Genomic DNA, 25,098 nt, shown 5'->3' on the forward strand with positions numbered 1-25,098 from the left:
ATATAATAATAAAAAATGCTATGAATACAACATTTTCAAACTATAATTAACATATACATATGATATGAGAAATGATATGTATATATTATGTTAATTAATGAGTTTAGAACCTAAAAGAGCAGGCAACACAAAAGTATCAGTAAATATAATTAGCTCATATATAAAATGATAACATAAATTTAAGTGTTTGAATAATTATCTCGTAATTTACGTACGTACCATTTAAGGGGAAGAAGAAGAATTCTTCCATCCATGTCATGGGAGTTGAGTTGTTCCGCGCGGATGGAAGCGATCGAACTCGAAGGAAGGAATGAAGGGGTCAAAGTCTCATTCACATTTTCTCATTCTCCGTAACCAGTCAAGTCTGGCCAACACCAATTTTTTTTTTCTTTTTTTTTAATTTTTGAATGAGTACGTCGATATTTTTATACTAAGAGAATGGGGAGTTCGGGTAAGCCACATAATGAGCAACCTAAGTTGATATCGATTTCGCCATCAACGAGATTTGAACTTAAAATCTCTTACTTCTAAAAAATACCACTAGACCGTAGTACTGAATAATTGAGTGACTGGCTAACACCAAATTAAAACAAAATAAATACACATTCTAAAATTCTAAATACAAAACAAAATATCTGCTCACCCATTTAATCCTAAAATAATAGTACAAAAGACTTCACCCTTGCTGGGCCCTCCTCTCCTTCCCTCTTTCGCTGTGTCCTACTTATCCTGCGCACCCTCCTCCCGCTTATCCTGCGCTGCGCTTCCTCCGCCGGATTTGGTGCTCTCAGATCTCTCTCTACACACAGCCACCCACCCCAACAGACAAGACTAGTCCCTTCCCTTGTAATTAGTTTACAACAAAGAGCAAGCAGCACCGACTTGTCCTTTTCCCCTAATTTTTCTTTCTTTCAGGTACCATCTCTCTGTGTTTCGCTCTCTCTTTTTCCCTTTCACTACTCTAATTCTCAGCTGCTGATACCGATCTATGCATTTTTCACCTTTTTTATTTTAATTCTTTTTCTAAACAAACAAAATTCGAATTTTGTTTTTGTTTTTGGTGGCGATTTGCTTGATCTCCGTGTTCAGTGGCTGAACTGAATTTGATTACTGGTTACATAATACGTACTGAAACTTGTATATTCATATTTTATCTGGGCTAAATTTCAATCTCATTCATTCAATTTAAATCTTAAAGGTGTTTTATTTTATAATTTTAATTTTGTTTTTGCTTTTGTTTTTGTGTGGGTAAAGAATCATGAGCTGCTTTGGCTGTTGCGAAGACGATGATATGCATAAAGCGACCGACCATGGAGGTCAATACATGATGAAAAATCCAGCAGGTATTAATCCAATCCACTCTCTTATATCTGCGGCTTTGTGTCTGTCTATTTTCGGAAAGTTTGTATCTTTTACTTCATTTCTTCTTGTATCTTTTGTTCCGTCGCCAATTTTATCAATTTTCGACCGAGTTGAATTTCATCTCCACAGGAAATGAGGGAAGCCATCATGCCCCAGGAACTGCACCCAGAGGTGCTCAACCCGTGAGGGTCCAGCCTATCGAAGTTCCTACCATACCATTTGACGAACTAAAGGAGATTACTGAAGGCTTTGGGACCAGTGCTTTGATCGGAGAGGGTTCATATGGAAGAGTATACTATGGGGTTCTTAAAAGTGGGCAGCATGCAGCGATCAAGAAGTTGGATGCCAGTAAACAACCTGATGAGGAATTTCTAGCCCAGGTTTAGACAAGAGAACCCGTTATTTATTTTTGTTTTTGAAACAAGTTTAAATTCATTTCGAAATTGACGAATGACGGATTCAGGTTTCTATGGTATCAAGGCTGAAACATGACCACTTTGTTCAACTGCTTGGTTACTGCGTTGATGGGGTTTCACGTGTTCTTGCCTACGAGTTTGCATCTAATGGATCTCTTCATGACATTCTACACGGTATGTAAGAGTAAGATAAAAGTGAAGCCTTAAAGATGGGATTGAGTTTAATGATTCTAATCTGGCTGCGCAATCTTGGTCGATGCATTGTTTGTGCAAGGAAATCAACTATTTTTCTTTTTATTGTTTAATCTTATTTCTCGCAAAAGCAGTTTCTTTCATTGAGTGAGACTAGACTACTTGAGAGCTGTTGTCTTAGCTGTTTCTCGAAACTACAGTATTTGACCTGATAATTTTGCTAATACAGGAAGGAAAGGTGTTAAAGGGGCGCAACCTGGTCCAGTTTTGTCGTGGGTGCAACGTGTTAAAATTGCGGTGGGTGCTGCAAAAGGGCTTGAATATTTGCACGAAAAGGCCGATCCCCACATTATTCATCGCGACATCAAGTCTAGCAATGTACTCATATTTGATGATGATGTTGCTAAGATTGCAGACTTTGATTTGTCCAATCAAGCTCCAGATAATGCAGCACGTCTTCACTCCACTCGTGTGCTAGGGACTTTTGGCTATCATGCCCCTGAGTAAGCTTTTAATAGGTCCTTCAAAGAACACATTTAGCAACGATGTAGTGCATTTGCTATTCTAAGCTAAAAATCAAACAGCCCCCTTCTTGATTGCTGAGAATCCTTTACATTACCTACTTAAGTGTTAAAGGCCAGGCAATAACCTACGTAATTTACCAATAGTGCTCCCTAAAAGTTTGGTATTAGGGTGCATGCAATGATCCCCAATATTCATTAATTTTATTTGTGGTTTGCAGATATGCAATGACTGGACAGTTGAACGCCAAGAGTGATGTTTACAGTTTTGGTGTTGTCCTGCTTGAGCTTTTGACTGGACGAAAACCAGTTGATCATACGTTACCACGGGGACAGCAGAGTCTAGTAACATGGGTACTATACCTGTGCTCTGTACACGTAGCACGTGCCATCTGTTTTTGAAATTATAGACATAAGAATATGTTCTTGTTCTTATATTGTAAATTTTTTTCAGTCAACCAAACTGATTTTTGAAGTATTTGGGTTGTCTTAGGCTACACCAAAGCTTAGTGAAGACAAAGTTAGGCAGTGTATTGATTCAAGACTAGGAGGAGAGTACCCACCAAAGGCAGTTGCAAAGGTAATCACTATATCATTCCATGCATATATGCACACAAGCATACACCCATAAATATGCAATTCTGGTAATTCTGGTAATTTCTGAACATGCATCTATTCCGTTTTCCCCCATACATTTGCATGTGGACAGTGCTTTTGCTTACCAAACATCTAAAACTTAATGCTATATTCTGTCTTGAATCTTGATTATAGATGGCTGCTGTTGCTGCCTTGTGCGTGCAATATGAGGCTGATTTCCGCCCGAACATGAGCATTGTTGTTAAAGCCCTCCAACCCCTGTTAAATGCTCGTCATGGACCTGCCGGTGAATCACCAAACTTGTGAATCTCTCAATCTCCCTCTCTGTCTCTCTCCCATTGCCTCTGAAGGTGTGTCGTGTGTGCATGTATGAGTAATTCAGCATGCAATTATTGTAACAAAGGGGATAGAGTTTTGAGGGTGGTCTGGTGGTATATTGTTTGCACAATGTTCTATATGCTTCTTTTTCTTCTTTTTTTCCTCTTTTCGAAAGAGATGTACTATATTGCTTCATTATTTGCGGTGTATTTGATTTGTTCATAATGCAAGGTGGTATTTCATGTTTTTAAGAGCATCTCCAATATATGCGATAAAATAACCAAAACTTTATTTTAAAGAGCCAAATCTATAAAAACAAACATTCAACAGATTCTACAAAAGAGTTTATGTTATAGCAAAATGAACAGTCATCTTTTAAATTTAAAGAGCAATGATTCATCAACTAATATTAAAAAAATTAATAAAATTTAGGGTGGACGTTCGAGGAAGATGAGAAGGAAGAGAGAACGTTGACTTGAAAAATGTGTGGGTTGAGTTTGAATTGTTAAAAATATACTGTTCAAAGATTGTTAAAATTCAGAGTGCTATTGGACATGAAAATTTATATTGAGTAGCGAAAATAATATTTTAACATTGTTTACCTTTTAATTTAATGTTAATTTTTGTACTAATATTATAAAACAGGTGATAGAGATTTATAGAGAGTTCTAGATTTGATAGTCTCCTTTAACAAAAGAATGTTAGTACACGTGTACTCAGTTAGGTGAGGCCATTTGGTCAATGGCAATAATTCAAAGCTTGATTTAGTAGTCAAACTGATTAGTATGAATCAGCATTAGCATTGAAAAAAATAAGTCTTAAAAAATATATTAAAAAAAAGGAAAATAAATGTGTTGTTTTTTTTTGGTTAGTTGTTGGTGTGAAACCAATGGCTGAGGCCAAGAGTTGGTAGGTGAATTGCACATCAAAATCTAGTCACTTGTAGACAACTACATTTCCACCGTAATTTTTGACAATTGAATTATGATGATTGTGGCCTCATCAATCTAAGGGATGAGTTTAATTTCACAATAGGTTAACAATAATGTAGTTCAAGTTTGTCTTTGACAAGAATCGAATCTAAGACCTCTCACTTACAAATGAAGAGGAATATCACTAAATCGTAGTAACAAATGACGGTTTAGTATGATTTTGACCAAATAAAGAAAAAACAAAAATCAAATGCTTCAAAATCAAACCCAAGCCGTTGGTTTTGGTTTTGAGCTTTTGTAAACTGCCCCAAATAAAATTATACCGACCATTTTACATCTTTGTTTTTATATTATTTTATTTTTATATGTTTAATACTCTTAGGCGTTGTTTGTTAGAAAGATTAATTTGGATATGACTATTCACTATATTTAAGACATTTTGAAGGAAGAAATAAATGATAGCTTCTCTATTTTGTCTAAGTTGAAGGTGATTTTTTTATTTTTACTTAGATATGACATGGGGTGAGGTTTTAAAAGAACAACAAAATGTGGTTTGTGCCAAATTACATTATTACTCGTGATTTTATTTTTTGATAAAAATTTAAATTGTCTTTTCACCTTCTTTTAGTTGATAAAAAAGATTTTATGCATATGTAGTTTAAATTAAATGTAAAAACCTATTTCAGTAATTGAAGTTTTATAATAATAACTTGAAAAAAATAAACTTATGTCAAGTTTTGTCTAAGTTAATATCATCGCTACAATCCGAAAAGAAAATATAAGCGGTGAAAGACAAAAGTATCCCTCCTCGACTCGCATACCGTAATACCGTTAGGCCTGCTTGCATAAAGCAAATTAATAAAGAAAATTAATAAAAATAATTTGAAAATTTTGAGTTTTAATTAAAAAAATAAAAGGTGTTGTAAGTGAATAGTAGCATAAGTGATTTTTTAGAATAAAAATATTATTTTTCGTTAAAATAAACAGTACCGAAAATGTTTCGTTAAAACTTCTAAATGAATAACTTGTGCCCCCACGAAGGTGGTGGGAGAAAATTTTCATTATGACATGAGCATTGGTGGTACATCATATGTGTTTTTATATATATGGTAGAAAATTGTATTTTTTAAGTTATTAATATTTTAACATACAAATTTTTTTATTAGTATAATAACACGTGGTATACCATTTTTGTTCCAGTCGCATTTAAAATCCTCTCGGGGAGGCGAAGGATATTATTTGAGTAAGCGAGTGAAAGAGAATAAAAATAAAGGCAAAAGAAAAGAAAAGAATAAAGAAAGACGGAGGAACGGCTGGAGTCCAAACACTCCAACCCAGAAGTTCATCTACCAACAAAATTGACAAGGCAGGCGCCAGACAGATCAATCTGCAATTCCTAGAAAGGAATCACCCATACAACAAGAAAAAGAAGAAGAAGAAGGAGGAGGAGAAGAAGGAGGAGTAGCGAATCAATCAGTCGGATTTCGATTCTAATTTGGTGTGTTGATGTTTTGAAGAACCGATCGTCTTCGTTCGTCGGTAATCGTTAGATCTCGAGCTTTTAGAGGGCGACAATGCGTGGGGATGTGAACGGAAGCACCACTGCGGCGGGGGCGCCCTCCATGGGTATGGCGGAGGCACAGTACGTGAACGCCAAAACGTCGGTGTGGTGGGACATAGAGAACTGCCAGGTCCCTAAAGTCTGCGATGTCCACGCCATCGCCCAGAACATCAGTTCCGCCCTCGTGAAGATGAATTATTGTGGGGCCGTCTCCATCTCCGCCTACGGCGACACCAACGGCATCCCTGCTTCTGTTCAGCAGGCCCTCTCCAGCACCGGCATCTCCCTCAACCACGTCCCTGCCGGTACTTTCTTTTTTAATTTTATAAATAATTAAATTGAAGACCTCGCCTACAAGATCGTGGCCAACCGTTTCTGGTTGTTGTTTTGCTTGGCCTGCTGCTGTTTTTTAATTTTTCCGATTCGATAATATCAAAATTTTCTTTTCTTTTCTTTGGTTTATTTTTTGAATTTTTTTTTATTTGATGAGTGAAATTGTGTGTGAAGTGTAACTTGATGGTAGTATTAGTATAGTGACCTATTGGTTTGCTTTGTCAATGATTTTGGTTAATCTTGTCAGTCCTTAATTCATAAAAAATACCCATTTTTACCTCCCACACACCCTTGTTAATTTTCTGCCATTGATCTTCTTCAATTCATTCAAGCCGATGGCCGATATTTGATAGAGGTGTGTGAAAAGTAAAAATGGGTGTGTGGATAGCACTACCCATTCATAAATTGCTTCAGTTTAACAATTAATTGTTTTGTTTATACCGTAAGTGCTCGAATTTATGTCACAACTATGTTTTTCATAGCAAATTGATCATTTCTCTTCTCGTATTCATTCTTGTTAATATGTTGTGATTATTGAATGTTTTGTTCTTATAATTGGTATTTTTCTATGGTATTTATCTTCAAAATATTTATTTTAGTTAAATTGTCATCAGCGTTATCATCTTCGTTGACCGCTCATTGTCTGAAACAGGTGTGAAAGATGCAAGTGATAAGAAGATTCTAGTCGATATGTTGTTCTGGGCAGTAGATAACCCTGCCCCAGCAAACTACCTGCTTATTTCTGGAGACAGGGATTTCTCCAATGCTCTACACCAGTTGCGCATGAGAAGATACAACATTCTTCTGGCACAACCACAAAAAGCTTCCGCAGCCCTCGTCGCTGCAGCAAAGAGTGTATGGCTTTGGACGAGCCTCTCAGCTGGAGGGCCCCCACTTTCAAGTGGGGAATCATCTCAGCTTGCAAATGGTAACAATTCTTATAACCCTGAAATGACACAGCATTCAATGCCTGAAACGTTCAATATAAACCCGCCTCCAGTTTATTATGAACATCCTTTGGGAAATCAAAAGCCTTCCACCAGCGGAAGGGTTGGTGATACTAAAAACAAGGGAAAATTCAATCGGAAAAACCCAAATCAACCCAACATATCAAGAGTCTCAAGTATGCCAGTTGGGAACCAAGATGACAAGAATACTGATTACTCTTACCAGTCAGAACATACACATGCAAAGCAGTTCAAGAAAGCTCCACACGAATTCTTTGGTTCTGGTGACACTCCAGTCTCCAATAGTAGGTCCACTCCCAATTTCTTCCATGGAAATTCTGATCCTTCAGGCAGTGATGGAAATAGTTTCCTAGGTCAACCAAACCAGTATCCTTCTCCTCAGAGGCCGAACAACTTCCACATGCAACCGAATTTTGGACCAGATAGTATGCTCCCTCCTAATTCCCATAGTTATGGTTTACGACCTATGCCTCCCAGACCTGGTGGCCCTAGATTTACTTCAGCCCCACCTACAAATGTGCCTGATATGAGTAAGTTAAATATCTCTGAGTACAACAATTATGCTCAAAATCCACAAAGGTTCCCTCATCGAAATGGGGAAGAGTCTAGTAGACCAAGGTCTAGCGATTCACTGAATTCAGCTAGCTTAAATGTGCCTTATAAAGGCCATAATATGCAGAGTGGCCAGGCGTTTCATCATGATTCTATGAACAACAGGTATCCTCGTGGTTCCGAGTACCGGCCTCCTCAATCCTCCCCTGCTGCTGGAAACAACATACCTAGCAATGGTACTTGGGGAGCTCAAGGCTGCACACCACCATCTGAATATGTTCAAGGCCTTATTGGCGTTATTTTACTAGCTTTGAACACCCTGAAAGTTGAAAAAATTATGCCGACTGAAGCAAACATTACCGATTGCATTCGTTATGGTGATCTGAAACACCGCAATACCGATGTAAGGAAGGCCTTGGATTACGCAATAGAGCAACAGATGGTGGTCAAGCAGAGCCTGGGTGCACTTCAGTTGTATGTTGGTAAGAATGAGAAATTATGGAAGTGTGTGAACCCTATAGGGGGTAATCTTAATCAGTACACTAAAGCAACATGGGAACGAATACAGAATTTTCTGAGTTCCTCATATGGACGATCGGCAATAATGGCCTCTCAATGCAGGTAAATGTTTATGGTGTATTATTCAGCTACTTTTGTTTCCTGGAGTGTTGAGTTTTGACAATGAGCTTTGATCATCTTTTTTCCTCTACAGATATGAAGCAGCTATTATTTTGAGGAAAGCATGCTCTGAAGAGCTTGCTTTGGGCAATGTACTTCAGATCTTGAATATGATAGTCAGCATGAAGAAATGGATCATTCATCATCAATCTGGATGGCAACCGATTACTTTTACCCTTGAAGAGACTAACGCTGAAACAGCTGCTGAAACTGGTACTTGATTTAGTCAACAACACTATAAATGCAGAGAGTGGCTTTAAAATGGCTACATCTGCAAAATATTATCAGTTTATCGGACTTTGATCAACTGGGTTTACTTTTGAAACAAAATACTGTTACTAGAAAACTAAAGGGGATGGAAACTTTTACATGTGATCCAAGTAGGATTAGATGTCCTTCCCCCCCCCCACACACACACAAAACCACCCCCCTCTCCTCCCCACCTCGCCGACTCCCTTTTTTTATTTGTTTTTCTTTTTCTTATGTCCTCTCTGGCTCTGGGGTGCTTGAGTAGCTTCTAAGGAATAGGTAAAAATGCTGCTAACGCAAGACCTATTATGCTATCAAAGTTCTTGCGAGCTGCCTTTTTTAGAAGTTGATTGTACCTGCATTATGAGGCTTTTTGTCGATTACAAATCAATGGATCGTTCTGCCCCAAGTGACAAAGTATGTCAGGAACAGCATCTGGAAGTGGTAATATCATGTTTCAGCATATGTTTGCATATGGAAGATTATATAGCTGTGGGCAAGTTTCAGCATGTTTTACACGGATCAGGGATTACATGATTATGTTGTTCTGGACATTATTATTCAACTGTCCTTGCGGATGAGCTCCATTGAAGACTATTTCATTATCAGGTTGTAAGACCAGTGGATGTGGTTCTATGTTGGTTCAATGTAGGGCTTGGTATTTTACTTAGTTGATGCAAAGAACGTTGGCAGAGGAAAAAGATTGAAGCAACTTCAGACATTGGAACAGCAATTGGAAGTATGCACAGAAGGATGCCAAGGTAAGCCATACTGTACCTGCAATTGCATGCACGTAGGAGGGATGTGATTTCTGGAACCTGGTATGGCTATAATAGTATATGCTTGGATGTTGCAGAGAAGACAAAATTTCGATCAAGCTTTTCGTATCCTATGTGACACTGTTTGTTTTGAGTGTATCTTGGAGAATATGGTTGTATAATAACACCTAGTCTTTTATTCATCCATTATATTTGTTGTCTGCTACTGGAGCTTTCATTTGTTGGGGTTCAGATGAACCGTTCAATTTGGATTGCTCCTGGAACTAAACTGAGAAATGATGCTATGTTAAATGTTTTCTAAGCTCCCCTTGATTTCGATTGGGTTCCCTTTGTAGATTTGATCATATAAACTGATTTTTCTCCTGAAAATTGCTAACTAAACTGAGAAATGATGCTGTGTTAAATGTTTTCTAAGCTCCCCATGATTTCGATTGGGTTCCCTTTGTAGATTTGATGATATAAACTGATTTTTCTCCGGAAAATTGCTATGCAGGTAGCTTAGCCTTGTGTCTTTAAACCTAAGATTGTGGCTCAAATTAGGGGATTTTGGTCTCTCCTGGCTTCGTCCTGCACGAGTCATATGAATGTTGGAGAAATTGTGTGGTATAATATTTTAGTGACATGGCGACCGGTTAATGTGTAGTAAGAAGGTGATGCATCAAGGTTAAGTGAGATTGGTAATTTGAGTGGAGTGATGATAGGACAGAGATTGGTATGTGAAGTGAGAAGCTTGTGTATGTGCTGACAGTGTTATGATGGGAATGATGCTCTACTAAATTAGGGACATTCAATTCATGCTGTCTCCAGTTTCTCTCGTACAGTTGACACCTGCAAGTTACGGCCATGTTTTTACTTTAAACTCAAAATAGAGGATTAAAATGAAAAGATTACCCCCATAAATTCAAGGCACACTCAAGGTAGTTTTTCATTTTGAAAAGCGATTAGACATGAAGGAAACTATTCTCTTCGAATCCTATCAGTTTGCCAAGGATTAGAATAAATGAGTTTTCTTCGTAAGTAATCTTCTGTCTCCAATAGTGTCATCCCTTTCACTTCAATCTTTTATACCGAATAGAGGAGTTTTCTTCTTAAGTAATCTTAACATAACCATATAAAATACTTTTGACCATTGACATAAAAAATAAAAAAGTACTTTTGACCATAGCAGCAGCCGTGTGAGAGAGCATTCGTTTGAAAAAACAATGAAACCCGAAATGACTTTCGAGTAAACAAAGTACCACTCCAAATTTCCAATTACGCCTCATCCAATCCGACACAATACCATTTCGCTTTTACCAATTCCAATTGTCTCATAGACTATCCCAATTCCCATCCCCGCCCCACCCAACCATCGTAGCCCACCATCAATTCCAGTTTTCTTCTGACTATCTCCATTCCATTGAGAGATGTTTTTTCTTGTAATGACAATGAAATTATCTTGACATATTTTTAGAGTATGAAACCTCATTCTGGACAAATTTAGTCTTCGGAGCTTGTAAAGTTCTTTATACAAAGGTTATGAATGATTTTTGTCCCTTTTTTTTTTTTAATTTTTATTTTAGGACCACCTAATGTTAAAATCCTAGATGCGTCATTGGTACACATAATAATATAACTCGAGAGTTTTAGTTTTCCTGTACTTGTATTATGACATGTAATGGATTGAGCTCATATGTATTAGAAAATGTTAATTTTGTGTGTCTAAATAGCATAATTGCTTACTAATTCTTTCACGGAAGACTCTTTCTTGTAACTAAATAGCGTCACTCATCAATGAATGCAAGAGTAAACTAATTATACTGAACCACGCAACTTTGTGTGCTTTGCTTGTCTTGATAGAAAATATCTGGTTAAGCAGTTCGATAAGTGATTTGTGCGATCTTTGTTGGACTTTCAGAACATGAAGAGTAACTTATAGCTTGCAAGGAATAATGGAGTAAATGAGAGAAACTTGTTAATGCTCCGAATTGGTAATCTTCCAAGTCAAGTCCAGACGTTTGGTTGTTGGCAATTGACTTGAAAGAAAAAAAGATTAAAAACTGACCTTTCGCGAGTCGGTCTGATAAGTCGCTCCCCTAATTATCATTCATTATCTTCTCGATCTTCCCATCCAACTCCAAGCCAACAAACAAACAAGTGGATTTCCTTAATATGTTATCTCTTAACCTAAACAAAAACAAAGATAAAACCACCACCACTGATTTCTCTCTCTCTCTCTCTCTCTCTCTCTCTCTCTCTCTCTCTCTCTCTAACCAATTAAACGCTAAGACCCTCCACTTGAAACAGAGACGTTTCCTTTCGAGAAAATATTCAATGTACCAAGAATATAACTCGGTACACTAAATATCATAATATAAGTTGGTTTAATATTTTTATTCAAATATGAGATTTAAATTAAGTACTTAATTTAACAAAGTGGTGACTGGATGCCAAATCACCATTGGTGTCTTTGACAACAATTTAAATTTTAGGATATGTTTTTGTCTTTTGACTTTCACTTTTTGTGTTTGAAATGTGAGGAAAGTATACAAAGGAAAGAATGATGATGAAAGAAAGAAGGGAAAAATTATAAAGAATAAATGAAAACAAAATCTTGAAAGTAACATAACATATATAAATTTTTTTGTATTTAGTTTTGTGTCTTCCCTTCATCCATTTGTCATCCTTAATTTCTCTCACGTACTTGTTCCCTATAACTAATAAAAAAAATTGAAAATAAAAAACAAAAGAACAAAATGGTTATCAAACAAACCTTTAAGAGCAATTCACCCGTTTTGTGTCATTGAAATGATAAAATCAATAGTTATGTGTACACGAGATAAATATGTGATGGTGAAATACACAGGGCTGTGAGCAAAGCCTAGAAGATAAGGTGCAAAAGGCAAATCCTCTGGGTCCAGAAGTGTCTGGACTGAAGGGGACAGATAAACATATTTAACAAAAAGCTAACCTTTACCGCAATTAACAAGAACCTCCATATTCAAATTCAATCCGGAGATTAAATTTGATTAATAAAGGAAATTGAGGAGGAATTTGGAGTGTTTGATTCATCTCTCTTTACCTTAATTGGCTGCTTAACTAGTCGGTCTTTTTACCCATTGAAAAGTCTATGAAAGTGATGCACATGTAGAAAGATGAGGCATTGTTTTGTTTCATGATCCCAACCACACAGGTCTCTTTCTTTTAATGCAAGCTACTAACGTAGCCATTTAAAATACAATCTATTTTCCCCATTAATTATTGGGTTTAAATAGTCATCCCGTCCCGAGGTTGAGTAAACTCTAAAATTATGTGTTGCCGTAGTGCAGGATCTAACACATTTGGCATTCAATGCTATAGTTTATAATTGGAAACCCACAAAAAGTTAAAATAAAATTTTGATTGGAATTCTTGGTTTGCAAGAAATGGTTTATTACTTTTTTTTTTTTTTGTCTGTTTTTTATCATTGGTTTTCCAGTTTTGACCAAAACAGATTAAAATATTTGTTCCTATGATGTCTTATTAACTTCTATTTCGGAACCACCGGATCATGGTTTAGATTTGAGTTAAGGAGGACCCAAATATATTCCCTCACACAAACTCCCTCCTATAAATTAGGGACTGGAATCATTTTTGGCAAGATAACCAGATACTCCAGACAGACACACCACACCCATCAGAAAAGAGAGAGAGAGAGAGAGAGAGAGAGAGAGAGAGAGAGAGAGAGAGAGAGAGAGAGAGAGGTGGTCAGAAAAGAATCTAACCCTATTTATTCTTCTTCACTGGATGAAAGCAAGTAGCAACAATAAGTGAATGAATTGTTTTGTTGGCTCACCCTTGTTTTCTCCCTTTTTTTTATAAAAAAATCTGGTTCTGCTGCTGACATGGACGTGAATGTTTTTCCAACGCTTGTGTGTGGGTGGACTTGGGAGGAGAACAAGTTGTTCGAGCTGGCTTTGGCAGTGGTTGACGAGGAAGATCCACAGCGCTGGGACGTAGTTGCATCCTTGGTCGGAGGGAAAAAGAGTGCAGAGGATGTCCAGAAACATTATGTCATTCTTTTGGAGGATTTGCAGGTCATAGAATCTGGTAAATTGGATCACAAACTCGGACAGCAGCCGCAGCAGAATTATGTTCAAGTGGATCATTGTACTCACTCCGTGTGCTGGACTGACGAAACTAACAAGTATGTGAAATCTTTGTGGATTAAAGTCCTTGATTGCTGCAAAAAATGCTTTTATTTGCTTTTCATTCATTGGTTTTCACATGTAAATTGGACAGCTACTAGAACTCGTTCCTACCTTCCTGTTAGATAGCTAGTTTAGTCTTGATCATGTTTATTCAGTTCCATGGGAGATTTTAGTTTTTTCTGATGTTTAGAAAATGTCGTGCAACAGTTTGCTGGTCCAGTTGGACTTGAATTAAATCTTTCCGGCAAATTGCTATCTGTCAAAGCTTTCTCGTTCAAGCGTGTACCCAAAATAGGATGAAGTGAAGCTGCTGGTCGTGCAAAGTGTATCAGTTTGAAAGCTCTGTCAGCAGCTTGCAAAATATTCACCCTTCTCTTCTTGTAAAACACAAGTTCAGTGAAATGCAAGTCAGATAGATCGACACTCCAAACCCTACATAGGCTACTATTTTCTGATTCATCTCATATAATATATAATCACTCACTTAGTTTCTAGCTATTTAAAAATATATTTACAAATGATCTGCATCTTTATACAGTGGTATAATTTCATACCAATGATCGATCCATCTACTTCGTCTTTGATGAGATTTCTGCTATGCAAAGATGTCTGGGAACACAGCTCATTGTAGGAAATTGTATAAGACATTTACTTATTTATTTGTTTGCTTTTGTTTTGCGATCTGCTCTGTTTAAGATACATTTTCCTTTGTGAACAAGATTGCGCCATAAATGACAAGAACATTACGAAAAGAAACTATATTTGAATATTGGGACAACGGAAACAGAATTCACAATCAACCGAAAAGATAGAGACAATCATTTTATCCAGAAACCATAATTTTGCTGTTTCTTGGGGCCTAAGCCTTGTTGTATTGCAGTGCCTATGAAACGCATTCTCAACCTCCAAACTTGTGCCGAGCAGAAAAGGTAACGAAGCCTGCAAACAGTCACTTGCATATAGGCATATATGGCATTGATTCACATAGCAATCAATTCAAAGTATATGAGTAGCTGATGACAAACGGGCAGTGAGCATCTGCCGATGAATGACATATACCTAACAACGCAGTTAATGAGAGGGACGTAAAGTTTGTTTAGGGTAACGATCCATTTTCAGACACGTAATATGTTATGTTTCGGATAGTGAATCTACATTTAACCTCAATGATAAGGAATAAGTTAAAGAGGATGAGAAAAAGGAAGGAGAGGGAGGTAAAGCCAGGGAAGAGGCAGTGCATGAGTAGAGCCACAAGAGCTCTATTTTGCTCTTGAGAACTCCATCCATGCTCTACCTCTTCCCTGTCTTATTAACTCTCCTTCCACATTACCCAAATACCTGAGTAAATTTACAGTCTAACCAACGTGTAATAATATATATACTTATACCTCTTGGTTGGCATTTGAGACTGATATTTGCCTCATCTCCATCTGCTTCTTTCCAACTTGTGTGTGGGTATAATATTTGTCCCTTACTGGTGTTTGTATATAAACCACATATAGATACACAGTACACAACACAAATGTACTACCAAAACCCAGTTCAATCACCAGCATTACCTACCATGTACTGCTAAGTATACGCACTAGTTGTAGTATTACAGTAGTACGTGCCTCTTTCTTCTGTCCTATCCTATGTACTACTAAGTATTAACTAACTGGATTAATTATTACAAAAAAGAAACAATGTGAAAGAGCTTTTCAAAAGATGAACGAATGAGGTACAAGTGACAACTGTACTACACTCCCTTCTTCTTGTACTCGCAACCCCATCATCACTACTATCACTCTTAATAAATTATTACAAAAAAGAGACAAATTAGTAAACTCACATTTAGAGTAGTTCATTATTCACCTTGTTAATTTCTTTTGGGGTATTTTTTTAATTGATACCATTTTGTTTTTTTTTTTGTTTTTGTTTCACTTTTTAAAAAATTGAAAAACTTAAATATTGTTTGGTTACTACTTTCAGTTTTCAGTTTTTAAAAAATAAAAATAAAAACTAAAATCTACTTCCTTGGGTTTTCAAATTTTGGCCTCTGAGTTTTTATTTTTTTGATTTTTAGTTAGACAAATTCGTGCATAGAACAAAAAATCAAGAGCCTCGAGCCAATGAAGATTGAAAAATTACCCAACAAGATTTCAATATTTGGCTAAAAAAAAAAAAACAAAACAAAAAAACAGAAATATAATATGGTATCAAACCGCCCTAAAATTGTTGTTGTTGGAAGTACTTTTCAAAACCACAAATTAGTAGTACCTAATGTGTAATTTCAATGATGGAAGGGGCCCACAACAATTGACAAATATGGTTGCATTGCATGTGACGATTGAGCTACCTTCATCACCAAACTCATCTAAACCCCACCGCCACGCCAGGTTGATGTTTGGCTTGCCTGTTTATCTGCAGAAGCCTCTTGTTTTTTCACTGTTTGTTTTTAACTAAAATTGTCGAGCTGATTTTTTGGGTAATGCAAGATTTTGTTGCCTACAGATCAAACTTCAAGAGATAAACATTACGTAACCGATTGACATTTTGGCAAAACTTCCATAAAAGGTTAGGAATAGCTTCTTTAAAATCTCAATAAACATCCTGAGTGTGTAAAAGTAAAACTTTGTTTCAAAAGGATGACCAGACACTTGAGCCAATTTCTGAATTTCTTCTCCTTCACCAGACACTTGACTAAGACGTCTAACAACACGAACAAACAATGTAAACCAACTCCCTGATTCCTCCAAACCCAAGACGAATTCTATAATCTCTACAAAACAAACTCAATAAACCAAAAACTCTTACACATCATTCAGAATCAGAATCTGGATCCACAATATCAGGAAATGAATCCGCATCTGAATCATTACCCAGTTCATATGCAATTCCCTTGCCCTTCTCAGGATTTGAAGCAGACGCCAAATTACTCTCTCTGCCAAGAAACCCATCACCTTTAGCCACCACCACATCATGGCTTGTAACCGTAGTGCTACCTGCTTGATCTGATGGACCATTTCCCAGCGAAACCCTCCCAAAGACTTCTTCAGCAACTGTAGTTCGAGACACTGAGGCACCTTTTGAAGACAGATCATTCTCAAGTTGCATTGCGGATTCTTGAAATTGGCAGGATTCAACCATATTTTCAGTCCCATTGACTCTCATCTCCACATCCTCAATGGGTACTTCCAGTTCCCGTGCACTTCCTCCTAGAATCTCTTTACCAAATGAACCATCTACAGCAAGTTTTTTATCCCGATGAATTGTTAGAGCTTTGGATGGCTCTCCAGCCTGCATAGTCTTGTCTAGGTCACTCCTCGGTGCTTCCATTTCTTTACCAGTTGCAAGCCAGCTATTATATAGGTCGTCACAATCTGAATCAGAAGCATCATACACCATTCCCTGTAAGTCACTTGAAAACGGTGTTCGGTGCTTTACACTACTAGAGTACATGTTTTCTGGGAGCTTGTGGCTAACTCCATCAGAGAAACCTGCCAGTGGGAGTGCCCTGGGATGTATAAGGACCTCTAAGTTCAAAAGAGCATGAGCACAAAATCCAGCAACTTTGGTTCCAGTTGCTTGCTTGCCTGCAGAAAACCACTTTCATGTGTTTACAATAACTAAGGAAATACACACAAGAAATACAAAATTCATCCATAGCCGTTTCACTCATGCATATTGCATAAAAATATATTATTCTAATTAAAGTAAAATTATTGAGATGGTTATTATCATTTCATTACGTGTCTGTTTCTTTTTCGGAAAGATGTATCATGCTTGTCATTGAGTTTTTAATTTGTAGATTCAGACCGTAGTCAGTCTCTTACTCCGTCAGTAGTTTTCCCTTATGAGTAATTAAATGTTATTAAAGAGGTGCAATTCCTTCCTGGACGTCAGTAATTAGTTGTAATACATGTCTATTTGTTGTTGATACATCCATGAGATAATCAAAATGAAAAACGAGATTTCACTTATTTTTTAAGAACTTACCTCTACGGAAAAGATCAAGACCCTCAGCTAAATAAGGGGGGCGGACACAAGAAGAAAGTAATGATGCCAAAAGTGCACGTAGAGCAGCAAGCTGAAAATCACCCCGAATATCAACAGGTTCATTCAGCTGGTAAATGTTTTTGTTATTACCAGCCTGTCCCCCTTTCATAGAATTTGTAGCTATGTTCATCAGAAGAAGATCAACATCAGATCGCCATCCTTCAGATTTCAATGCACCACCCTGAGCAAAAGAAATAGAACCTCTCACTCATTAGTAGACCTTTGAGATCAGAAAGAATGATCCACAAGCATTTTAAGTTTTACGTACACAAGTAGATCGGGAACACATGAATAAAGACATCACCAAAGAAAAAAAAAAATGAACTCAACAAAATCAGCAAGGTGGGGGGATGATTATATAGTTGCTAAAATTAAGATTTGAAGACTCCATTTTGAAATCTAGGATCCAACAGTCAAGCATCACTAGTCTTCTACTTGTGCAAGAGGGACTTCACTATTTTATGTTTACATTAACTATTTACCGAAACCGGATCCAAGACCTTGGATTGACATATATATCATACACAAAGATGCATTGAATCAACATTCTATTCAAGGACATACGGTGTACACTCTCTCCACAAAAGGGAAAAGGAAGGAAAAAAAAGGCATGGACTACACATACCACAGTGACAAGAGCTTCTAATGCCTCAAGTGCAGCGATTCTCACAGGAATAGGAGATATCGTATGGTTCTTGGGGTTCCCCTCTTCCAAACTACTAGTCTTACGCCACTCAAGAGATCCGCTTGAAGCTCCATGCTTCCTCTTTCTATGGCTAGATTGCGGTGTTTGAAGCAATTCTTCAGTAGAAGGCTTTGACGAGATTCCACTAGAAGGTGCACCACCACTCTCATTCACAATGGGACTCAGATCAATCAATGCGTTGTTAGCAACTTCCCGTGCCAGGCTTACTGTCATCCCTGATAAGCATAAAGTTCCCAATTAACAAAACCAAAAAATGATTTCCAGAAGAAAGGCACTAAATGGCAACCAAAATAAAGGGTATTGGGAGAAAGCTTTATGCAGATTTCCTAAACACTAGCTATCTTAAACAAATGAGGATCATGGACTGAAGCATCACAAGACCATGGCAATTTATCAGAAGTACAGAACACAGTTGAAGGGTGGTTACTTACTGAATTTGACTTTTCAATGCAAATTCAGGATGGAAGTAGCCATCTCTCGCACAAGATAGCAAGATCAATGCATATACTTTATTTCTAGGTTTTCTCAAAGGAATGGCTTTGTTTAGTAATAAGGCTACACAGATTAGTTCCTTTCTAGAGGGATTAGGCTTTCTGTAGTGGTCAACATATCTTGCTCCATCCCTGTCTATGTAATGTGACAGTATTTAACAGGCATGTTTCTATTCAGCACAACAAAATCTAGAATAAATATATTTTCTGAAATTACTGCATACCAACACCCATGGATATCAGCAACATTCTTGTGATTAAGTAGACCTTTATCCTCAATTCTGGCAATGCACATCTCTTTAAATACACTGAAAGCAGATGCACTAAATAAGCAGCATGTGGTAAAAGTTGACTGCAAGGAAGACAACAAGATTATCAGAAAGTTTGCATTCTAACTACTCAAGAACTAGGAAACAAAGTAAAGAAGGAAATATCTTTAAGACATATAATAGCTGAGAGAAATAGAGCCTAAAAGAAACATCTCTAGCATTCCTAAGTTCAGAAGGACTTGGCACATTGAACTCACTTTGTAGTTGGGATATCAAGTAAGCATCCCCCCGAGTATCACAAGTTCAAGAATTAATGTTTCACCTATTACCCAAACGTTCTATTGAACAAAACTTTATGTTGTTCTAAGATATTCATTGACGAATGCCACTAGAGAGAATTTATTATATTTCAAGCTTTTATATCAATAAATTGTCAGCTCAAAGGAAAAACCATTTGTTCTCTCATTGTTTCCTTCCTTTTTTTTTTTCTTTCTGGTTTTTTTTTTTTTTTTTTTTTGGGGGGGGGGGGGGGGGGGTGGGTGGTGGGGTAGAGTTGGGTTTTGCAATTAGACAGAAAATGAGGGTTAGATTATCCACACGCACAATATCGGGCAAAAGCCAACAATAGCAGGTCCCTGTTAACAAAATTTCCAGGTAAGTATTCAACTATGTCGAAGTTAAAACCCATACCAAAAAATAACAATTAAATGGGCAACCTTCAAATTATATCAGTAAGACACATCTGGTAAATAATGGAGGAAGACATTCTAGATTTACCTGCGCACACCCTCTATAATAGCAGTGAGGAATTCTAAACCATACAGGTGCAGAAGTGGTAGTTCCGAACAAATGAACTCTTGCTGTGTGGCAGTCATAAAGGGAAGCAGAGATTGTGGCAGGGAACCATCCACAATCAGCACTCTCTCAATAAGGGCAAATAAGGACCGAATAGGAACAGTCACCTATTAGTACAAATACATTAGATACTTGTGGACCACCAAAATTCATTTACATTGTGCATAAAACATGGAAAGATAAGTGGAACCTATGGAAAATATTATAGTGACATTCAGTTATCTGTTTTTCTTTTTTTCCTCTTTTTCATAGAAACGCACCTGAACAGGGTACGAAGTTGTTATCATTGTAGAGCAGCAAACCATCAGTGCAGAGATACTGGACATTGTCAAACGCTGAGAACTCTTTCTTCCCTTCGTTGAATCTTTTCCTGACACTTTGCTTCCTCCCAACTGAGGAGGGGGTTCTTTCCCTGGGGGAACCAAAAATCTAATAATTGCATGGCGTTTTGTTTCTACAATACAAATTAATACGAATATCAGTTATTTACCTTAACGCCAACACCAACATAAAAATTATCAATAGTAGTATCATAACTGTACCTTCCTCAAACCCATGAAAAACATCATTCAGGTGACCATTAATCAACAATAAAATCTTTTGAATCATTAAGGACCAGCTATCCTCATCCCCTCTTGACTTTGGTAGTAATGCCAGACAGTAAGCAAGTTTCTGAACGTTGAAACCAGACAGAAGTTATTGCAGATGCCATAATTTGGTTCATTACTAATCACTATTGTGCCAGAATATTAACACTACATTTTCCTACATAATTTGGTCCAAGCAAACAGGACTTTACCTTCAGCATATTATCACTTCCTTTTCCTGACAAAATTGTTGAAGCAATAACATCTTCAACCTGCATGAACGTACATATAGAATTCATTAGCAAGCAAGGTCTAGTGTTTAGGCGAGAAAGTCATTTCTGGTGTTTGTCCAATTAACATGGGGTCCTGAGAGGAGGGATTTAATGTTCTTGAGCATTCTTTTGAGCAACAAGAAAATCTTCTAGGTTTTTCATGTAAAGTGGATCAAATAAGGTTTACCTCTATGGTATCATTAACCAGGCTTAACATACTTATGGTATGGTGAATATGCCTCTAGAACAATTCATGAGGACATATGTCCAGCCAACCATTATTAGGTTTCTATGCATTACCTACGATGAGATTGTATGACCCTGTACAATGAGGTACTAAAGCAGTATTAATATCATTTTTCTGCTTCTAGCAGGCCACATCTCACAAAGAGAAGTGTGTAGTTGATAATTTTGTAACTTAATGTTGACAACTTAGAACTGATCATGCCCACACGATAAGAAATTAGATAGTTGTCTGATCCAATTTGGTATTTTCGGCATTTGATTGCTTTAAGAAAAGGCAAACAAGTCACAATAACTGGAATAATACAAATAAACTGCCATCCACCAAAAAGCAACTTATTTGATAATATTTACTGTACTTCGCAAAGGGAAATTCTGCAATGGAGGACAAGGAACTTACACTATCATAATGACGATTGATGCTCAATGGAAAGAAAGATATAATTGTGCATAACAATTGAACTGCTTCTTCCTGCATGTAACATGAAAACCATATCATACATAACTAACTAACATCAGTTTAATTAAAAAGAATAATATTATCTTACTGTATTATATATTCTACTTTAGACAAATGTAATACATTCACAAGGCTATACTAGGAAAGATAAGTCTGCAAAAACCATGATAAGCCTACTTCATAAAGTAATTTTAATCAATCTTTAACACCTGTAAATGAAAGTTATTGGATTCATGATGCTATTTTAGCAATGAATACTGACTATACACCAGTGTTTTAAAAAAGGCACGCCTAGGCGACTTTGGAGGCGGGACGATGATGAAAACACCTCTTTCTCACCTAGACGTGGTTGAGGTGCGCCTGAGGAGTTCCATTTTTTTTTTTTTTTTTATGGACGTTGCCTTACAACTGCCTTCAATGATGGTCTCTATTTATTCAAAAATTCATTGAAGAAAAAATTGGCCAGAAAAAAAAACGCTTCTTTCACAGTTATATAACATTAGTAATATATTGTTAAAGACAAGATTAAGTAGCTTACCCAAACAACCTCCGAATGATCATCATCTAACAACTTCAAAAGTGGTTGAATAACTTGTTGAACGAGTTTCCCGGCATGTGCAGTTCCATCCCTTTTTGCATTTAGAGATCCACCCAACCTAAAAAAAAAAAAGAAAATAGCTTCACACTTGAGGACTTGCAGAGTACTAATTTATATAGCCTTCAAATACAATGGATAAGGAATATAAATTCCAGTACAGAATTGCTGATGTCATTTATCAACATTAAATCTTAACTTGGTATTATAGCAAGATGACAGATATGAGTAGCAATGAAAATTCAAGGAATTGCTTCAGATATAATATACAACCTTGTGACGAGATCTGACATCGAGGCACAAGAGACCACCTTCACAAATTGAGAAGTTGTAGACTGCTAAATGAAACACAGAATAAGATTTAAGTTAAAGATTCTTAAGAGGGTGAAAGAGGAATAGTTCATTTATTATTCAGTTTACTCACAACAAAACCAAAAGTTCAAAGGACAGAATCCACACAGAATCTAAACCTATATAAATGCAGTCTGAGCTATATCAAAACTCCAAAAACAAATCGCAACAGAGGATCACGTGATTCGAAAGGACAGAGTGCAATGAATGAAATGCTTAGGCAGCCGTCCAAAAATATCTAAGAAACATATAATATAATCCCAAACCTTAGTATTTTATAGATCATTAGGATATTAGGATTAATGTAATTTATGTCTGGCATCTCTTTGTTTTTATAATTAATTAAGATCTATAATTCGAAAATGAGCCAAAATTGTGAGCGTGGGTCTTGCTACATCAGCAGTCCTGTGAATTCTTAGATATTGATTGACGAACATGAGAATAATTTGTTTAGTAAAGGCATGGAAGCCAAGTGGAGCGCAATTGGGCACCAGGGCCATGTTCATCATCGCAACCATACCATCAATATAAGTGCACCATAGTTTTCCTTAAAGTAGCCGGAGGTCTCATGTGTTAATCAATAATATTAATATTCATAGGAAGACTAACAAACCTAATATTGTGTTTGTTCAGGTGAATCAAAACCACAGTTGGCAATGCATTTGACGTGTTATTGTAAAACCAATGATTTCTCCAATGAAAACAAGTATAACTACCACATAATGAATGTTTAATTTAAATAAGCATTCATCTCGGTACCTGAATATGTGATAGGAATATCTGGAACCAACCAGAGTATGATTCCATGAACCGCTCAGAGCTGCATTCCCGACAAGTCACCCCCATCAAACAAATTCCTTCCCAACATTTATCTGGCTACAACAGAAAGTGATCAAAAGAATTCACAAGGAAGACAAAGAAAACTCTCAGTAGAATGAAAAAAGATAGTTCTTTCTTTGCCTCGTCGTAGCATGGTGTAAAACTGTTACTTATGCCTCTAGTTGCAACTACTAATATAAAAGGTGACTCATCCCACGACAATTATACTGGTTTGGCTTCCTCCATAAAGTGGAATTCAGGGTGCATTTTGCTAGCCTACCATTGATAGCTAAAACTGAAAGTTTGACATTCAAAATGAACATAATGGACTTTCCTATAGTACTAAACCCAATTGTTTCAGTAGACTAAGGAAAATCAAATTTATAGTTTTCAAAAATAATAAACAAACAAGTAAGTTCAGATAAACTGTAACTGTAAAAAACTAATTTGTACATACCATGTCACTGGAAACAAGCTGCGCCAAGCGACGGACCCAGGAATCAGCAGCGGATTTCCAAGTAGTGATTAGCTTTTGGTCAGTCACATCTTGTGCAGGCTCACAAAGGAGGTTGTGGGTTTTGATCGCGTAGACTACCTTCGACAGCTCCAACGGACTCCCAGACGGGTGTTTATCATCAGGGAGTTCTCTTACGAGCATTTGCAACAGACGAGGCCTTAGAGCAACATCGTACATGTCCTTGACGTGGTCGAAGGCCGCCATTGGAGCCCAAGCTTAAGCTCTGAAATAGAACATAAAAGGGAAAAACAGAGGGCCTTAGGGTTTTATGAATTTGGTAGTTAAACCCTAATGGGAGGAGCTTTAGGCTATGTTACAGTTTCAAAACTCAACCCAAGTCAATAGCTTTCAGTGTTAGGAAATTTCCTACATTGCTTTCCTTCCCAAAAGTCCTAAATAGTTCTCTGCAACTCTTTCCTCCTCCTCCAGTCCAGAGAAAGCCATGAATGGTTACCTCTCAAAGAAATACCCAAATTTACACTCTGCAGAATAGGAAGGAAAAAAAGGGAAATCCAGAAGAAACCTACCAAATAGCCGAGCAGGGTTCTTGGAGAAGGAGATGGAGGTCTGTAACTATGACTGAGAAGAGAATTAAGACTGATAGAGGAAAATATTTGGGAGAAAGACGGAGAGCTGCGTATACTACGACAAGTGAAGAACAAGGGTGTTGGGGGAGCCGCATGTTTAGGGGCGCCAAGCGGGATAAACTGGCGTTCGGATGGGCTTTAGATCCTTTTGGACAACAGCCCAGTCAGTGTGGTGAGCCCCTCATAAAGTTGTAACTTGATTAGCCCAATAATAGCAAATGTGGAAGAAGACCTAAAACATCCACATCATCCTTCTTTTGAACAAAGTAATTATCATCGTTGTAAGTAGTAACCATGATTTTGTTGAACAAATGTAGTCATATCCTAAATTTTCTTTTTAAATAATCTTTCAGGTACAAAGTATTTGGAATAAAATACTCTTTCAATAGATTCTCACATCGATTTCCCCTGCGTCGATTAAGGTTTAGCGCACGGCCAACTCTTGAACCACTTGTTTTTTGGTTGTGTTGATTGATTGCTTCTATCGCTTGCACCACCTGATGGGTTGTTGTTTCTCTACGCTTATGGTGTTGAGCATGTTTCATTCTTTGTTCCTCATCTTCTCCCTCATTTTCTTGCTCTTGACTCTCTTGCAACCTCCTCAAGTTAGACATTGTTGAAAGAACTTTCTATTATGAAAATCTATGGATTGAGATAGGTAGGAGGATGGAAGAGGGTTGG

General features: G+C 37.1%; 4 protein-coding genes and 1 long non-coding RNA gene across 14 annotated transcripts; 3 read left to right on the top strand and 2 right to left on the bottom strand.

The window, feature by feature from the left end:
* Positions 1 to 623: 623 nt before the first annotated feature.
* Positions 624 to 3,657, top strand: LOC137739795 (protein CYTOSOLIC ABA RECEPTOR KINASE 2). Of its 2 annotated transcripts, none has more exons than XM_068479507.2 (8): positions 624 to 915; positions 1,255 to 1,343; positions 1,492 to 1,742; positions 1,826 to 1,952; positions 2,200 to 2,473; positions 2,713 to 2,845; positions 2,985 to 3,071; positions 3,263 to 3,657. In XM_068479507.2, the coding sequence occupies exons 2-8, from the start codon at positions 1,259 to 1,261 to the stop codon at positions 3,392 to 3,394; spliced, it is 1,089 nt and encodes a 362-aa protein (XP_068335608.2). In that variant the 5' UTR covers positions 624 to 915; positions 1,255 to 1,258; the 3' UTR covers positions 3,395 to 3,657. The 2 variants fall into 2 exon arrangements, 1 of the variants encoding a protein (XP_068335608.2); XR_015966333.1 differs by having other exon boundaries at positions 756 to 915; positions 2,946 to 3,071.
* A 1,918-nt stretch (positions 3,658 to 5,575) lies between these two features.
* On the top strand, positions 5,576 to 10,253 carry LOC137739828 (uncharacterized). 2 transcript variants are annotated; one of them, XR_011069120.2, is made up of 4 exons: positions 5,592 to 6,204; positions 6,885 to 8,373; positions 8,465 to 9,440; positions 9,952 to 10,253. XR_011069120.2 is itself a non-coding variant. In XM_068479548.2 (3 exons), exons 1-3 carry the CDS (start codon positions 5,913 to 5,915, stop codon positions 8,649 to 8,651), a joined length of 1,968 nt encoding a protein of 655 aa, XP_068335649.2. In that variant the 5' UTR covers positions 5,576 to 5,912; the 3' UTR covers positions 8,652 to 9,770. The 2 variants fall into 2 exon arrangements, 1 of the variants encoding a protein (XP_068335649.2); XM_068479548.2 differs by lacking the exon at positions 9,952 to 10,253 and having other exon boundaries at positions 5,576 to 6,204; positions 8,465 to 9,770.
* A 2,693-nt stretch (positions 10,254 to 12,946) lies between these two features.
* On the top strand, positions 12,947 to 14,286 carry LOC148694542 (protein RADIALIS-like 3). The gene is made up of 2 exons (XM_088699945.1): positions 12,947 to 13,623; positions 13,835 to 14,286. Exons 1-2 carry the CDS (start codon positions 13,322 to 13,324, stop codon positions 13,860 to 13,862), a joined length of 330 nt encoding a protein of 109 aa, XP_088556071.1. The 5' UTR covers positions 12,947 to 13,321; the 3' UTR covers positions 13,863 to 14,286.
* An 84-nt stretch (positions 14,287 to 14,370) lies between these two features.
* On the bottom strand, positions 14,371 to 15,244 carry LOC148694543 (uncharacterized). The gene is made up of 2 exons (XR_015966503.1): positions 15,016 to 15,244; positions 14,371 to 14,686 (listed from the first exon to the last, which is right to left on the bottom strand). It is a non-coding gene; the product is annotated as an uncharacterized LOC148694543 (long non-coding RNA).
* A 916-nt stretch (positions 15,245 to 16,160) lies between these two features.
* Positions 16,161 to 24,586, bottom strand: LOC137739694 (uncharacterized). 8 transcript variants are annotated; one of them, XM_088699948.1, is made up of 15 exons: positions 24,358 to 24,508; positions 24,201 to 24,284; positions 23,771 to 24,053; positions 23,254 to 23,370; positions 22,417 to 22,481; positions 22,087 to 22,204; positions 21,489 to 21,560; positions 20,786 to 20,845; positions 20,529 to 20,658; positions 20,247 to 20,440; positions 19,909 to 20,093; positions 19,087 to 19,214; positions 18,291 to 18,586; positions 17,606 to 17,846; positions 16,161 to 17,202 (listed from the first exon to the last, which is right to left on the bottom strand). In XM_088699948.1, the coding sequence occupies exons 3-15, from the start codon at positions 24,032 to 24,034 to the stop codon at positions 16,427 to 16,429; spliced, it is 2,646 nt and encodes an 881-aa protein (XP_088556074.1). In that variant the 5' UTR covers positions 24,035 to 24,053; positions 24,201 to 24,284; positions 24,358 to 24,508; the 3' UTR covers positions 16,161 to 16,426. The 8 variants fall into 8 exon arrangements, with proteins under 8 accessions (XP_088556074.1, XP_088556075.1, XP_068335462.2 ...); XM_088699949.1 differs by having other exon boundaries at positions 22,417 to 22,478; positions 24,201 to 24,586; XM_068479361.2 differs by lacking the exon at positions 24,201 to 24,284 and having other exon boundaries at positions 24,358 to 24,534.
* Between the last annotated feature and the right edge of the window lie 512 nt (positions 24,587 to 25,098).

Source organism: Pyrus communis, chromosome 9, assembly GCF_041283825.1.
Source record: "Pyrus communis isolate YQ-2024b chromosome 9, ASM4128382v1, whole genome shotgun sequence".
NCBI lineage: Eukaryota > Viridiplantae > Streptophyta > Magnoliopsida > Rosales > Rosaceae > Pyrus > Pyrus communis.